This window comes from Mauremys mutica, chromosome 15 (genome assembly GCF_020497125.1).
Source record: "Mauremys mutica isolate MM-2020 ecotype Southern chromosome 15, ASM2049712v1, whole genome shotgun sequence".
NCBI lineage: Eukaryota > Metazoa > Chordata > Testudines > Geoemydidae > Mauremys > Mauremys mutica.
In genome coordinates, this window is record NC_059086.1 from 12,583,795 (window position 1) to 12,598,841 (window position 15,047).

At 40.8% G+C, this 15,047-nt stretch overlaps 1 protein-coding gene across 1 annotated transcript; it reads right to left on the reverse strand.

Annotated features, from left to right (window-relative positions):
• Positions 1-2,224: 2,224 nt before the first annotated feature.
• Positions 2,225-14,815, reverse strand: LOC123350398 (butyrophilin subfamily 1 member A1-like). The gene is made up of 5 exons (XM_044988982.1): positions 14,673-14,815; positions 8,058-8,081; positions 6,376-6,402; positions 5,921-5,947; positions 2,225-3,651 (listed from the first exon to the last, which is right to left on the reverse strand). The coding sequence occupies exons 1-5, from the start codon at positions 14,797-14,799 to the stop codon at positions 3,125-3,127; spliced, it is 732 nt and encodes a 243-aa protein (XP_044844917.1). The 5' UTR covers positions 14,800-14,815; the 3' UTR covers positions 2,225-3,124.
• Positions 14,816-15,047: the final 232 nt, after the last annotated feature.

A 15,047-nucleotide genomic window follows, 5' to 3' on the forward strand; every position in this document is an offset into this window, starting at 1 on the left:
GATTCTGGAATTACTGCATGCTCAGTACTCCCAGTAAAGCCTTTGTGATTGTTGAAAGTTCATACATTATAAATCAAGCAGGAAGTTATACTTGTGAACCTTTACTATTAATGAGAAGCTAATTTTTTTTTAATCTAGTCCCTCTCTTCCTCTCGACATTTAATCAGTGCTCACCACTAGGGTTCTAGGTACCTTACTGTTTCTAAAATTCAACACAATAAAGTCTCTTTTTTGCTTGCTTTCCTCCAACCCCAAAGTTAGAACCTTCTTTCTGTAAGTCAGATTTGCTTTGAAACAGGTTTGTATTTTCAGCTGATTAATGAGATTTGTGAGGATTCTTTCAATTAGTAGAGTTTGGACTACATCTGTTAACAGCTTCTAAGCTAGTTTCTTCTTTTTCAGGTTTGTTTAGTTAGTCTTGGGTTTTTTGTCTCACCTGCTCAGCCTGCTTTTGCATTTGAAAAGCTTTGTGTAGGGTTAATTCTTTTTTTAACTGAAGCTTCTGTGAAAAGTTTTGATCTGAGAACCGAATAACCAGCCTAATATATATATGATCTATTAACCATTAATAACTCTCTTCTTTTCTTTTATTATTAAACCTTTAGTTCTTATTTACTAAAGGATTGGCATCAGCATGATTACTGGGTATGATGTGAGTTATAAATTTAGCTGGCTAAGTGCCTGATATCTTGGGATTAGAAGGACCCTAAATTTGATTAAATTGGTTTTCAGTAACCACTCATTTTATAGTCCAGTGCCTGGGCAGTGAGCCAACGGTTCAGATGCCAAAGGAGACTCCATTTTTGATTTCTTGTTAACCAGGATGGTGAGACAGAAGGTCTCTTTTGTTACTGGCTTGGTATAATCTAATGATAGAATAACCCACATTTTGAGTGAGTCTGCCCTATTTCTCAGCAGTTTGTCCTGAATTTGGCATTCTCAGCTGTGACCCAGTGAGGCATGGTGACAAGCTGTTTTGAGGATCTTGCTGGGGCGTACAAGTCCAGAAGACTGCCTGAGGTGCAGCGTGCATGTTCACAGGCAGAAACTTAAGCACCTAGAGGTAATTTACAGCAAAAATTACATGTCTAGATATTTCAGGCACCTGCATGGAAAGGGGGCAGCTGAGTGGGGGTTTTGTGAATCTCACTTATGCCTAAAGGAGATATCAGGAAGGAAAAAATAAAATGCACAACTACAAAATGGGGAAATAATTGGCTAAGCAGTTGTACTGCATCAAAGATTATAGTGGATCACATTGAATGAGAATCAACTGTGTGATGCTGTTGTGAAACATGCTGGTATGTAAAAACAGGAGTGTCGTATGTAAGACATGAAAGGTAATTGTCCTGCTATACTCAGCACTGGTGAGTTCTCAGATTGGGTACTGTGTTCAGTTGTGCATGCTACACTTTAGGAAAGAATGGAGAAATTAGAAAGAGTCCAGTAGAACACAACACAAATATTATAAGAGGTTTAGACAATCTGACCTTTGAGAACAGCTTAAAACAATTGGACATGTTTGGTCAAAAAAAGACTGAGGAGTCATTCTGACAACAGTTTTCAACCCTGCCATCCATATGTTTATATTATTCCATTTTATTAAATGTGGTTGGATTTTTATATAATGTGGGCTCACCTAATTCCTTTGGATACCTATGACATTACAATATGAAAATGGGAACAGAAATAAGTTTCAGAGGGGTAGCCATGATAGTCTTTTTCAATAAAAAACAATGAGTAGTCCTGTAGGACCATAAAGACTAACCAATTTATTTGGGCATAAGCTTTTGTGGGCTGGAACCCACTTCATCAGGGCTGGCTCTAGATTTTTTGCCACCCCAAGCAAAAAAAAACCCAAACAAACAAAAAAAAACCAACAAACCTCTCAGAGCACAATTGTCGAAGCAAAAAAAAAAAAAACCCCAAAAACCCACCTCCGAGAGCACAAGTGTGCTTCCCCTCGAATTGTGCCTTCCGAAGCACATGCTTGGTTTGCTGGTGCCTAGAGATGGTCCTGTCTTCACCACACAGAGATTTCACCAACTCCTGCAGCCCTTTGTTCCATAAAAGGATGCAAATAGGCTTTAGTCCACTCTCCTTAAAATAACTTTAAGTATAATTAAGATATGACTGCAATCGATACACAGTAAAATAAATAAATAAATAAATAAATAAAAACAGTATATTTCTCTCTTTACGTTATTTTTTATTGTTGAGAGGATTTCAAAGATACATCATGATAACATGACTAGTGATACCCTGAAATGTGAACCTAAAATTATGATTTTTACGGTAAATGACCTTTTAAGGTTAAAGTCTAAGCTTTCACTCAGATTTTGATGTTAAAGCACCTGTTCAAATTTAATCTGTTACATCACCAATCAATAAAGTGAAACATCTGCTTGCAAAATATAGAAACAAAAAAAATATTGAGGAATTTTCATTTCGGTGTATGGCTAAATCATTCTAAGTGATTGTTTTCAAGCTGGAAATTAATTTAAAATCTAAGAAATTGTCATTAATTATAATTGTGGCCTTGTTAAATATAAATATTTCCCTTATCCTGAATTATTAGGAAGATTCCATGTGACCATATTAGTATTACTATCATTTAACCACTGAAATCTTGGAGGCAGCTCATTGTTGGCATTTAAACTGTGTCTCATACATCAGCTTTAGCTTTTGGTTTGTTTTTCTCCCCTTTGTACCAGCCTGGAGTACAAGATTAGACCTAACTGAGACAAAGTTCAAGTAGCTTTGGCTGATAGGTAAATGGACTGCCATCACCTCAGCTTGTTAGAGTATATAGAGGAGTTACTTGATATTGTTTTTATTTAGTTACGCTGATAATTGAATTGATACGACAATTTTATATTTACATTTACTTATTTTATTTTTGTTTGATTTATATTTTTTATTATTATTTTGTCTTCCCTTTTCTCCATTACTTAGTTTTGATAATAGATTATGTACAACTGGACAATGGAGTGGTTCAAATATTTCCTTCCCAGACATCAAGGTCCTGGGGGACAAAGAATAAAGTTATCAATGAGATTTCCTAGTGGTGGTTACCTAGTGGTTCATGGACTTACTCTGTAGTTCTCACAACATTTTAAAATGATCAGTCTTCTTTTATAGAACAAATTCTCATTATTGTTTCTTTGTGGGAATTTTTAAAGAATGGATAAACAGCACTTGAGAATGAACAATCATTAAATGTGAACAACACAGACATGTCAGTTACATTGAAAAAAGTCACCTGCCCATCTTGGTAATTAAGGTAAACTCCAATTTTCTTGAGCTTTTTCTGCACCAGGACCCGGGTCCATGGGTCTGTTTTTGCCCAATAATCTTTCCCACTCACACCCAGAGCCCAGAATCCCTCTTTAGCAGACAGGGAAAGTTTTCCTTTTCTCTTTATGGATTTTCTGGCCACTCCCAGGTCCCAGTCAGTGCTGCTCCCAACATCTACCTCCCAGTAGTGCTTTCCAGAGGAGAATCCTTCAGAGCCCAACACACAGACAGTCGAATCAAACCTCTCTGGCTTTTCTCGAACTTTCTGAGGTTGGGCTTCATGTTTCAAAATCTTCTTATCCCCAGAAATGAAGATGTTGGGGTGGGCTGTGTCTGCATCAAGAATGATGTCATCTGCAAAGAGAGATTTTTAATTCTGAGAACCACTGGTGTAATGACAGCTTGAGCTGGAAGAAGGGGAAGCATTGGGCCTAATTCTGCAGTTTCAATAGCAGTTTTCCCTGAATTAGTCTTGCATGACTTAGCCCTTTCATCATTGACTGTAGAGGTGAAACATTTCAGAAATGTGTTTGAAGTTTATGTAGAATATTTGGATCAGTATTTAGTTCATAGCTCAGAACTAGGATGAAAAGTTCATTTAAAAACACAGGCACTGATTATTCAAATGAACTCAATGGATAAGTTGTTGAAAACACTCTAAAAATGTAGTATTGTTACTTTTGTACAACTATCATGATCCCTGTGTTACTAGTGCCTAGAGGCCTGAAAACATATTGTGCTGACTGCTGCAGAAGAAGAGGTGGACACCGTCCTTGATTAGAGAGCTTACAAGCTGAGCAGACAAGGAAGTCATGAAATGAAATGGACAGATAACCTTAAGGAAACGGTGAGACCTTCAGTTCTTGTGGCACATAGTCCTCCCCTCATCAGTTAAAGTCTTCACCCTTTAAAGGATCACATCCTTACCGACCAACTGTGACTGTTTCCTGCTCCAATAACCCAACAGTATTTTAATTGTTTAACTCTTCCCATTATAGCTGGTTATCCTCACTGTCCCCTGCATTTCATGCCCAAGGTCATTTTAATCCTAAACAGCTTCCAGTCCCAATCCCACTGCCCGTCACACTTTCACTAGTCATTTCAGTTTGCACTTCTGTTGATGTTGCCTGGTTCTAAATCATCCTGAGCCTCTCAAGCCCTGACCCCAGTCCCCATCCCAGTGCTGTTCCAGGTGTGGCTGCCTCTCTCAGGAGGGTGGGGACTGGATGGGTCCTCCCCAGTGAAGGAGGCTGGAGGGCTGCGCTTACGTGTACTTAAGGAGCATGGAGATCTCAGAATGCCTCGGACTGAATGTTTAGAGTGGAAGGGGGGTCAGCCGGTCTGGGCAGCCTGTTACCCTTGACCTGATGCTGCTCCAATTTACTGCTTTCATATCTCTGTTAATACCGCTGTGTCCCTGATCATGTCCACAGTCACCATCACCTCTATCATGAGTTTAATCAGAGCCACTATCACCACTATTGGCACCATCAGAATTGTGAGCATCAATCACCATCATCACCATAGCAGCATCTTACCACTGCTGTCACCTTCTCTTCAACTCCCCACCATTATCCCTTCCACCATCACCACCAGCAAATCACCAGTATTATTGCAAACACCATTCCTGCCACCAAATCTTCTGTACCTTCATTGTTGCCCAAACCCTGAGGTCTTTCCTCAGTCAAAAATTACGGAAGATCTGACTCTAGAGTAACTCCACAGAATTCACTGGAATTACACCAGTGTGAAGCTGCTGAGAGATCAGAATCAGGCCCTAAAATAAATGGGAGATTTTCTGAAGTGAGGGACAAATCAAGTGATCGCTTCAGGATTTGGCTCTAGGATGACAACAGTTTGTGACCCAGATGCTGAGATGCAGGTGAGGCTCCACTTGTGTGTCTGACTACCCCCAATCCTTGGGATATGTGTTATTGTTAGAACAGTCTCTAGGGCCAGGTCTACACTAAGGGGGGGGTCGAACTAAGGTACGCAAGTTCAGCTATGCAAATAGCGTAGCTGAACTCGAACTACCTTATTTCGAAGTACTCACCTGTCCAGACGCCGCGGGATCGAAGTCCGCGGCTCCCCCGTCGACTCCGCCACCGCCGTTCGCGGTGGTGGAGTTCCGGAGTCGACGGGAGCGCGTTCGGAGTTCGAACTATCGCGTCTAGATTAGACGCGATAGTTCGAACTCCGAGAAGTCGAACTCTACGCGTCGACCCGGCGGGTAAGTATAGACCTACCCTAGGCTAGTCTAAACTACAGCAGCTGTCCAGGATCCAAGTGGCTGCCCTACAGCTGGTAATAACTAGGACATAGGAGGGACCCATATCCAATTTTTTCAACTGTACCAGCCACAGGCTGTACCTGAAACCAGGAGGGAGGTGGCAAAGAATTGGTGTGGATTACCATGTACCGGAGGATCTTGCAGGGACTAAGCTGGCTTTGGGGCTGCTTTGCGTCTTTGACGCAATTCAAAGAAGCCTGATTGTCCTAGAGGATATGGACCCATGTTTGTAGTGTATTTACTGTATTAATAACTTCATTCCTTATTTTGTTCAGGATGTCACATTGCACTCGTCAGTGCAGTAACTGGGTACCACTTTGTATAGTCTTTTACCTGCATTGTTGCGAGCCCTTCTCCAATCTGAAATCAAAATAAGAAACAAACATTGATCGAGATGATGCACCTACTGCTGATTTTTCTTCTTCTGGCTGAAGGACTCTTTCAGTCTGAGGGTAAATGAAGATGTCAGACAATGCATGGGACAATTTACTTGTGCAACATGCAAATTGCAGAAATTAAAATGCACAAAAATGGCACTTGAATGTTCACACACACATGACATAACCGATATACATGTACTTTATGAGCACAGGAATTGCCAGACTGGATCAGAACTGGGGTCCATCTAGTCTACTATCCTATCCCCAATAGTGGTTAGTGCCAGCTGCTTAAAAGAAAGATACATTTTCCATCCTTCCCTGTACTGGACACTGCTATACTGACTATGATCTAGTACATGATTACTAGAGAATGGTTTCTTTCATTAACTGCAAATGCATTTTTCTTACCTATTTCAGTTCTTAGTTTTTCCAGTTCTGAAAAAAAGACAGTAAAAAGATCAGAAAAAAAATTATACATGAGCTTTCTGGTTCCAGTAAGGCCTTGTTTACACAGGGGAAAGTTCCCAACATAGCTATACTGAAATAACAATCCCACCATAGCTATTCCAGTAGTACTTAGGTATTCCAGAATAACTCCCACATGTGGCCACTCTATTCCAAAATAAAAGTGATTTAATTATAGAATAATTACTACACTTCCACAGTAGAGTAATTATTCTGCAATAAAGTTCACTTTTGTTTCAGAATAATAACTCCCTCTGTGGACATTGTGGAATAGCTATAGTTGAATAGTTATTCTGCTATAGCCAGGTAGGTCAATACCCAACATAGATGTTAGGGTTCCCTCCCCACTCTGAACTTTAGGGTACAGACATGGGGACCCGCATGAAAGACCCCCTAAGCTTGTTTTTACTCCCCAAGGCACAATTTCTCTCATGTCTTGGATTAGGTAATCACTGCCACCACCAAGTGATTTAGACAAACATTTAGGGAGGGCCACTTGGCGCTCTGCCTTCCCCAAGTATCTCCCCAAGCCCCTACACCCCCTTTCCTGGGGAGGCTTGAGAATAATATCATCAGCAATTGGCACAGGTGAACACAGACCCAAACCCTTGGATCTTAAAACAATGAAAAATCAATCAGGTTCTTAAAAGAAGAATTTTAATTAAAGAAAAAAGGTGAAAGGAGTACCTCTGTAAGATTAGAATGGAAGATAATCTCACAGGCAATCAGAATCCAAACACAGAAAGGTTCCCTCTGGGCAAAACTTTAAAGTTACAAAAAGAAAACCAGGGATACCCTCCCTCTCACACAAGGGAAAACACAAGCCAAACTAAAAGTAAATTAACACATTTCCTTGCTAAATACTCACAAACTCTATAGGAGCTGGATTGCTTGCTCCCTTGATCTGTGTCCCACAAAACACACACCACAACACACAAAGACTTTCCTCCCTCCCAGATTTGAAAGTATCTTGTCCCCTTATTGGTCCTTTTGGTCAGCTGTCAGCTAGGTTATGTGAGCTTCTTAACCCTTTACAGGGAAAAGAGGAATTAACCCTTAACTGTATGTTTATGATAGTAGAAAAGCCCTCAGAGCCATTATCTTATCTCTTGTAAATGGAACAAGGCATTGAGGCCAAAGAAACTGTAGGATCTTAGACCAAAAAGAGAACCTTCTTCCACACTGGAGACTCCCAACACAAATTGAATTTTCCCCAGAGGCTTTAATGATACTACAAGTTGGATGTTGTTCTTTAGCACACCATGTGAGCACCATGATTAGTAATTCCAACAAAGCTGCCAAAGTAATACAAGTGTGTTTCTGTGTGTGTGTGTGCATGCACATGCATACACTGATCACTTTTTCAACAATTACTACTAAAGCAGTATACTCACATTTGAAAACTGGCAACACAGACAACCTTTCTGTCTCTTAGGATTGACATTGTATAAAAACACCACCACCATACAATAATGCACATTTAAAGTTTCTTCTTCCCCTACAGTGGCAGCTCTCTGCATTTGGGGCATAAAATATTCATGTGATGTCTCATCTGTTTTCTGTCCATTTGGCAAAGTGAGACTTGACCTTGATTGGTACTTTGGTAGAGATATAGGAAATCTTACCTGCTTTAAAACACTTTTCAGTGTCTAAATGTAGGGAAGAAAACAGAAAAAACATTTCTCAGTGATTCAATGCATGTTTCTTCCTTTTTCTGTACTACATCCTCACAGAAACACATGCACATATGCATTCAGCCCAATCATGCTCCCATGGAAGTTGATAAACTCCTGTCGACTTCAATGGCAGCAGGGTTGGGTCTGTCTGTGGATTCAAATAACCACAGGAATATTAGTCTTCAACACACAGTATACACCCCGCTTCTCTGATGTTATCTTGTTGCAGTAAGAATCTTGAAAATAAATCTAACAAAATATAAACACACAAATATCAACAGTTTCCTTGGGGAAGGGTATATGTTATTGTGGCATAGTTGCTGGAGACAAGAGATAATTGCCCCTCCTCCCTTTTTTAAGCAGGGCAGCCATGCCCATCCCCCCTTATGAGAACATCGGTGCTTGGTTGTGGCTCAGCTGGGATGTCGAAGCCAGGGTTGGGCAGCAGAGCATGGAGGAGGAGCCTCCCCTGGCACCCCTCCCCCCCACACAAATGTTTGGTTGCTCACACTTTTCCAGACCTTCTGGCACCACTATATTATGGTGACTTAGAAATGGAAACATGCTTGAAAGCCCAATAGAAATGCCTAAGGAAGCTAGAGTAGACATACTTTTTAGCACCTTTTTAACAGTAGCAGATACTCACTAGGCACAGTCCTGTAATCATGTCATTGGGAGTACTGAGTGTGCAATGACTCAGTAAGACCATGTTTAGATTAGGAAAATATGTGATGTTTTCAAAAAGTTAGCTCACACCTTTCAGTTAACAGGTTTTAAAGCATGCGTTTGCACCTAGTATAGACAGGACTTAAACACCTTTAAAGATGTGTTAGCATTGGCCACAGCCAGCTAATACATATTAAAACATAACCTGTGATAGACATGCCCTAACAGGCAGATTAGAAATGTGATCCCTGAGGAATGGAGTTAGTGAGATTGTTTACACAGTCTAGGTACAGACCTTAAAGTGAAATTTAGCACCATTTTGAGCAATACTCCTGGTTCCTAACAGTATTCCCCATGGCAGAAAGTGGGAATCTCAAACCAACATTTTCTTTCCAAAAGGAAGAAACACAGTGAGTGCAACTGCTGTATCTATTGCATAGGACCAGGAGTTATGGGTTCTATTCTCACCTCTGTCACAGGTCCTTGTGTCACCCTAGGCCAGTGTCTGAATATCAATTTTCCTATCTCTAAAATGAAAAAAATATATATTCTGTCTCACAGGGACATTAGGAAACTTCATTTATTACATGTTTAGAAAGTGTTTGGAGCTCCTCGTGTTGTGGAAGATTTTGATGGGATGAAATATCTCACTGGGAGAAGGGAAGAGAACTTATCTTTACCCAGCACTTAGATGGAAGGTTTTTTAAATGGTGCTTGTTAGGAAGTAGGTGTGAAGTTTTGAGCTTAGCTGGCTTCTGATGGAGAGGAACTGAATTGTTCTCCACAATGACTTGGAGAAAACTTTGCTGGTTGGACCTTGAACCCATTGGTTCATAACTCTATTGCACAACTAATTTGTAATCTCTGATGTATTATAAGGGCTTTTCCCTTATCGCCAATCTTTCCTATTCAGCTTATATCAGTAATTTCCCCATAATAGCTGACATCGACTCTCTGTAATGCTCTCCTCTTGGCTTGCCTTAAATACATTCCAATTCCTCCTTTTGAGACCAATCTTTTCACATAACCAGCATTTCACTCAGCTGATTCTTTTGTGTGCCAAATCATTTTGTTTTACAAGCTGTGTATGTGATATTTTATCAAAGTGTTAAAAATATCTTGAAGCATGTTGGAAATGAAGGTTACTCAGCTGTAACTAGAGACCTTAGAATATCCTCTGAACGTTCACACTTATGCAATGCCCAAGTGATGCAGTCTGGACTGGTGAAAATTTCCAGAAGCAGTGTCCATTTGAATGCTTTTGTGTCCTCTGCGCTGATAGCTTTGAATGCTCTTCAGCTGTTAACAGGATTTTGAGGAAGGGTGGGAGGGGAGTGTGAACATGCAGAGACCATCCTGAAGAACTCCAGCTATAGGTTAGTAAATTTCTTTCCTTGTTCCAGTGGTCTCTTCACTTTCCCTCTCATAGGAGTTTAGGAAGCAGGATGGTGAGATGAGGCGGACTAGTTCAACAGCAACTGTAGTACTGCTTATCCAAATTTGTCATTCATTTTAGATGCCAGGTGTAAGAAGGGATGTTTTATTATATGTGAATTGAACTTCACATGGCAACACTGCAGATTGTAATTCTCTCTAAAGCAGGCCATGGAAGTGACTTTAGTCCTAGCTGAGTGTACTCGAAGTCCCTCTGGGAGAGGGAATGAGGTCTTTTTGTAATACTTCTGAATAAAAACCCTAATCCATTTAGATAGACATTCAGATACATTTGTATTTTACAATTAAATTAATGAAGATAAGACAAAAAACAGTCTAGGTGACTCTGTATTTCTTAGATCTCTTTAGGCTAAAAGCTAAAGTCCTAGTTTGCATTTACGGTGTGTAGTTCAACATCTCTTAGGTGGGAGTGAGGTCTAAAGAAGAATACTGGCAAGTTCAGAGGCTGATTGAGATGAATTTTTTTTAACAAAATGAGAAGGAAATTAGTGTGAAGATGAAGAACCACTTCATCCTTGTGAAAATCATACTTGAGATGTCAGCCAGAAGAGCCTGTAGTTCATATACTCCCCCAGATGATATAGCGGCTATGACGAAGGCTGTCTTGAGTTACAGATGAAACAGGGAAAATTCTTCCATAAATTTGAAAGGGAGTTGCATATAAAGTTGGCTGGAAATGAAGAATTTGGTGAAAAAAAATGAGGTTTTCACCTTTGCTTTCATTCTGATGGGAAGTGAGACCTTTCAATTTTTTTCACATCTAACAAGCCCACTCCAGAATAGCCAATAGCCCTATAGTTATAGTATTCACCTTTTATGTGGGAGACCCACATTTGAGTCCCAGTCCCACCTCATTTTGAGTAGGGACCTGAATGTGGATTTCCCACATTCCCAGTGAGTGCTATAACCACCCAGTTATTGGTTATTCTGGAGTTGGAAAGCTAGCATTCTTTCTCTTTCTTCCTCTGGTTTTGAATAGCAGTTCCATCCTAGCCTTGAGAAACTTTCCCAACAAAAGTTTAGTTGAAAATGAAAATTTTAAATTTTGACATATTAGCATATATTAGCTCTTGTAGCATATGTTTTGTGTGAATCAGATTAATGGCTCCTAACTGGAGGATACATATAGAATCATAGAATATTTGGGTTGGAAGAGACCTCAGGAGATCATCTAGTCTAATCCCCTGCTGAAAGCAGGACCAACACCAACTAAATCATCCCAGCCATTGTCAAGCCAGGCCTTAAAAACCTCAACCGATGGAGATTCCACCACCTCCCTAGATAACCCATTCCAGTGCTTTACCACCCTCCTAGTGAAATAGTGTTTCTTAATATCAAACCTAGACCTCCCACACTGCAACTGGAGACCATTGCTTCTTGTTCTGTCATCTGCTACCACTGAGAACAGCCTAGCTCCATCTTCTTTGGAGGATGAACCAGCCTCTATGAACCAGCCCTTCTGAGAACATCATCATATTATGGTTGAATATAGTGTTTTGATCATTTAAAGGATTCTAAGGCCCAGAACACTGGTCCCTACCCTATAAGTATCCCAATTCAGGAATTCTCTGCATTAGGCTGAATTTACTAATTGTTGGCACTCCACATCTATAGAACTCCAAATATTCATGAAAACTATCCCCTTAACAAACACACACACGCATATATATATAATGCTTACATAGGAATATATAACACTGGGAGATTGATGAAGGATGTATATTATGGCAGATATTTCCTATTGGGGAATCAACAGGGAAGAATGATTGTGGGGGGAAGAAGGACCCACTGAACGATATTATCTTGAGAAATTGTTGGTGCTCTCAGCTGTAAACAATCATGACTTCATCGATCAATCAGGTAAACTGAGAATGTACGTATATTAAAAGAAATGACATCAGAACATATGCTTCTCAGATAATATTCTTGGCAAAGATGAGTACATTTGTCTATATAAGGACAGAAGATTTGGAACTTAGTTATGGCCTGAAAGTGTGCATCCCACCCGTTACAGTGAAGAAGAGACACAAAGTCAGCACTTTACCTTACATCAAAAGTGATAATGTAGCTTTCTGTATAATATTCTACTAATCTCTGATTGATAATGTTTGATTAAGCAATTATAGTTGAGCATGTTATTCAACAATCTAGAATCATCATTAACTTCAATCAGGCAATATTTGTAGTTACCCCGTTCCTGAGCTAAAACATTGAGAGGCTGGCTGGGTAGCTGGCCACAGGTGTGACTAGCTCAATCAGGGCAGAGCTGGTCTGAGAGAAGTGCAGGCTGAGGCAGAGCTAGAGCAGTCTCTCTCCAGTTTTGGAGGGAGAAGGACCTAGCTGCCCGGGAATAGAATACCTGAAGCAGAGCAGTGCTGGGAAGGGCAAGAGGAGCTGGGGAGCTCCAGCCTGGTAACTCCCCAGCCTGAGGCCTTGATAAAGGCCTATGCAGGTACTGGGGCTGGGAGGTGCAGCCCAGAGGTAAGCAGAGGCAGCTGGTACAACCCCCTTGCCAATGGCCATTATGGACAATTATGGACTGCAGTCTCCCCCTGTGAAAGGGGGCTAGATGATGACTGGCAGTAGCCACTGAGGCAAGGTGGGGATAGAGGCTTGGGGGTTCCCCTGGGAGGGGAGACCCAGAGTGTGGGAGTACCTTCTGGGGCAGAACCTCAAGGTAAAAGGCACCAGGGTCTGAGAGGGACAGGGGAGCCTGTGGCAGGTGGGACTTCAGACAGCAGAGGGCGCTCTGAGAGCTGGACAAGCTAATTCCCAAGGCAATCAGCAGGAGGTGGCAGCCGGTGAGTCAGTGCTCTGCTACAATACCAAGAAGTGAGGACTTCACGGAAATGTGTTCCCTGCTTGTGGGGTGGGGACGGGAGAAGGAGGGCTTGGTACACTATTGGGGAATATGTTAGGGGCATGGTCATAGAGGCATGCTCAAGCAGAGTTGGTGGACCTCACCTCCGTGGATGGGTGTGGGGGGAAAGGGACTGATTGGCTAAGTCTGCAAATATCTGTATATTGTATGTACAACTGCCTAAATGACTAACAATTCCGACCACCATCGCTATCCTGGTCCAAAAACCGAGGTGATTGAATAGGACAAAACTGTGTCAATGCAGAAATAAAGTTGCTTGGTGTTATGTTGTCCTCTTGCAGAACATTTGAGTTGAATAAAACTAAAACTTCTGAAAACCAGAAATGCACAATTGAAATCAAATATACAACTATGATGCTGATCTCTTTCAGCAATGTCCCAATACATACATACATACATACCTTTAGCCTGCCAACTCACACACCTCTTTTTACAACTCACCCCCTCTTACCCGTATGATTCCACCTAAATCTGTTAAAGGACAGAAAGGGCTGGGGTGAAGGTTTCCCATGCCACCTGCCTTCTACCATCTTCAAATAAGTTCTGGGCACCACATTTCAGGAAGGATGTGGACAAATTGGAGAAAGTCCAGCGAAGAGCAACAAAAAAAGATTAAAGGTCTAGAAAAAATGAGCTATGAAGAAAGATTGAAAGAACTGGGTTTGTTTAGTGTGGAGAAGAGAAGACTAAGAGGGGACATGATAACAGTCTTCAAGTACGTGAAAGGTTGTTACAAGAAGGAAGGAGAAAAATTATTCTCCTTAACCTCTGATGATAGGACAAGAAGCAATGGCCTTAAATTGCAGCAAGGGAGGTTTAGGTTGGACAAGGAAAAACTTCCTAACAGTCAGGGTAGTAAAATACTGGAATACATTTCCTAGGGAGATTGTGGAATCTCCATCACAGGATATCTTAAAGGGAAGGTTAGATAAACGCCTGTCAGGGATGGTCTAGATGGTGCTTGGTCCTGCCATGAGTGCGGGAAAACTGGACTTGATGGTCCCTTCCAGTCCTATGATTCTATGAATACCTCAACATACTTATACTGCTTCTCAACACTATAAGATGCAGGAGACACCAGATCCTGACGTATTCGCATATACTTAGTCATAAATACATAGGCATATTGGGTCATTGCTGAAAGAGGACAGAGGGAAGTTTGCATGGACTACCTTAGTTGTGCACTTCTGGTTTAGAGAAGTTTGAATTTTGCTCAATTCAACATTATGCCAGAGAATGACATACCACTAAGCAATTGAAACACTGCATTAACATAGTTTTTTGTGCTATTGAGTAATACACAAAGGAAGGAAGAGACATTCAGGTTCTTCTTATACTTCAAAAACTGTGAAAACTGGCAAAATAATTTTTTTGTTATTCCCCCCGCCAATTAAACTGAATCCAGTGAGAGTCCTGGAAGGTGTTCTTCTCATCCAAAGAGAGGGCTTGGGTATGACTGATGCAGGTACAGCCAGATCTATCCCCTCTATGCTACCCTAGAGTAAAGTATATACAATTTTAAAATACATACACAAACACATATAAAAATTGTCTTCTCTTACGTGATTTCTCTAGCTGTTCTAAATTCTTCTCCAAATGACTGATTTCCAGAGTGGGCTGTGAAGTCGAAAGTTTCTTCTCTAGGAGACCTTTCCATTGCTTCAACTCATCTATGCTGGCAAGTTGCATGCTGTGTATAGTTTGGAGCTTTTTTTCTATTTCCTGGGAAATTTTTTGATCAGTGGAGGACAACTGATTAGTCAGCTGTTTAATCTGTGTTTCCAGACCCGAGAGGGGATTTTGCAGCTGGGCTTCTAAGTGTGTTTGGACACTTCCGAACTTCTCATCCAATAGCATCACAGTTTCCTTCAGACTGTTTTTGATCTCCACCTTCAACTGCTCTTCCATCTTCTTTTCTAATAATTAAATAATAATAA

Coding starts and splice junctions, on each gene's coding strand:
- LOC123350398 (XM_044988982.1), bottom strand. CDS start 14,799: ATGCAACTTGCCAGCATAGATGAGTTGAAGCAATGGAAAGGTCTCCTA. Junction 8,082..14,672: donor AGAACAGCTAGAGAAATCAC/GTAAGAGAAGAC, acceptor CCCTACATTTAG/ACACTGAAAAGTGTTTTAAA. Junction 5,948..6,375: donor AAAACTAAGAACTGAAATAG/GTAAGAAAAATG, acceptor TTTTGATTTCAG/ATTGGAGAAGGGCTCGCAAC.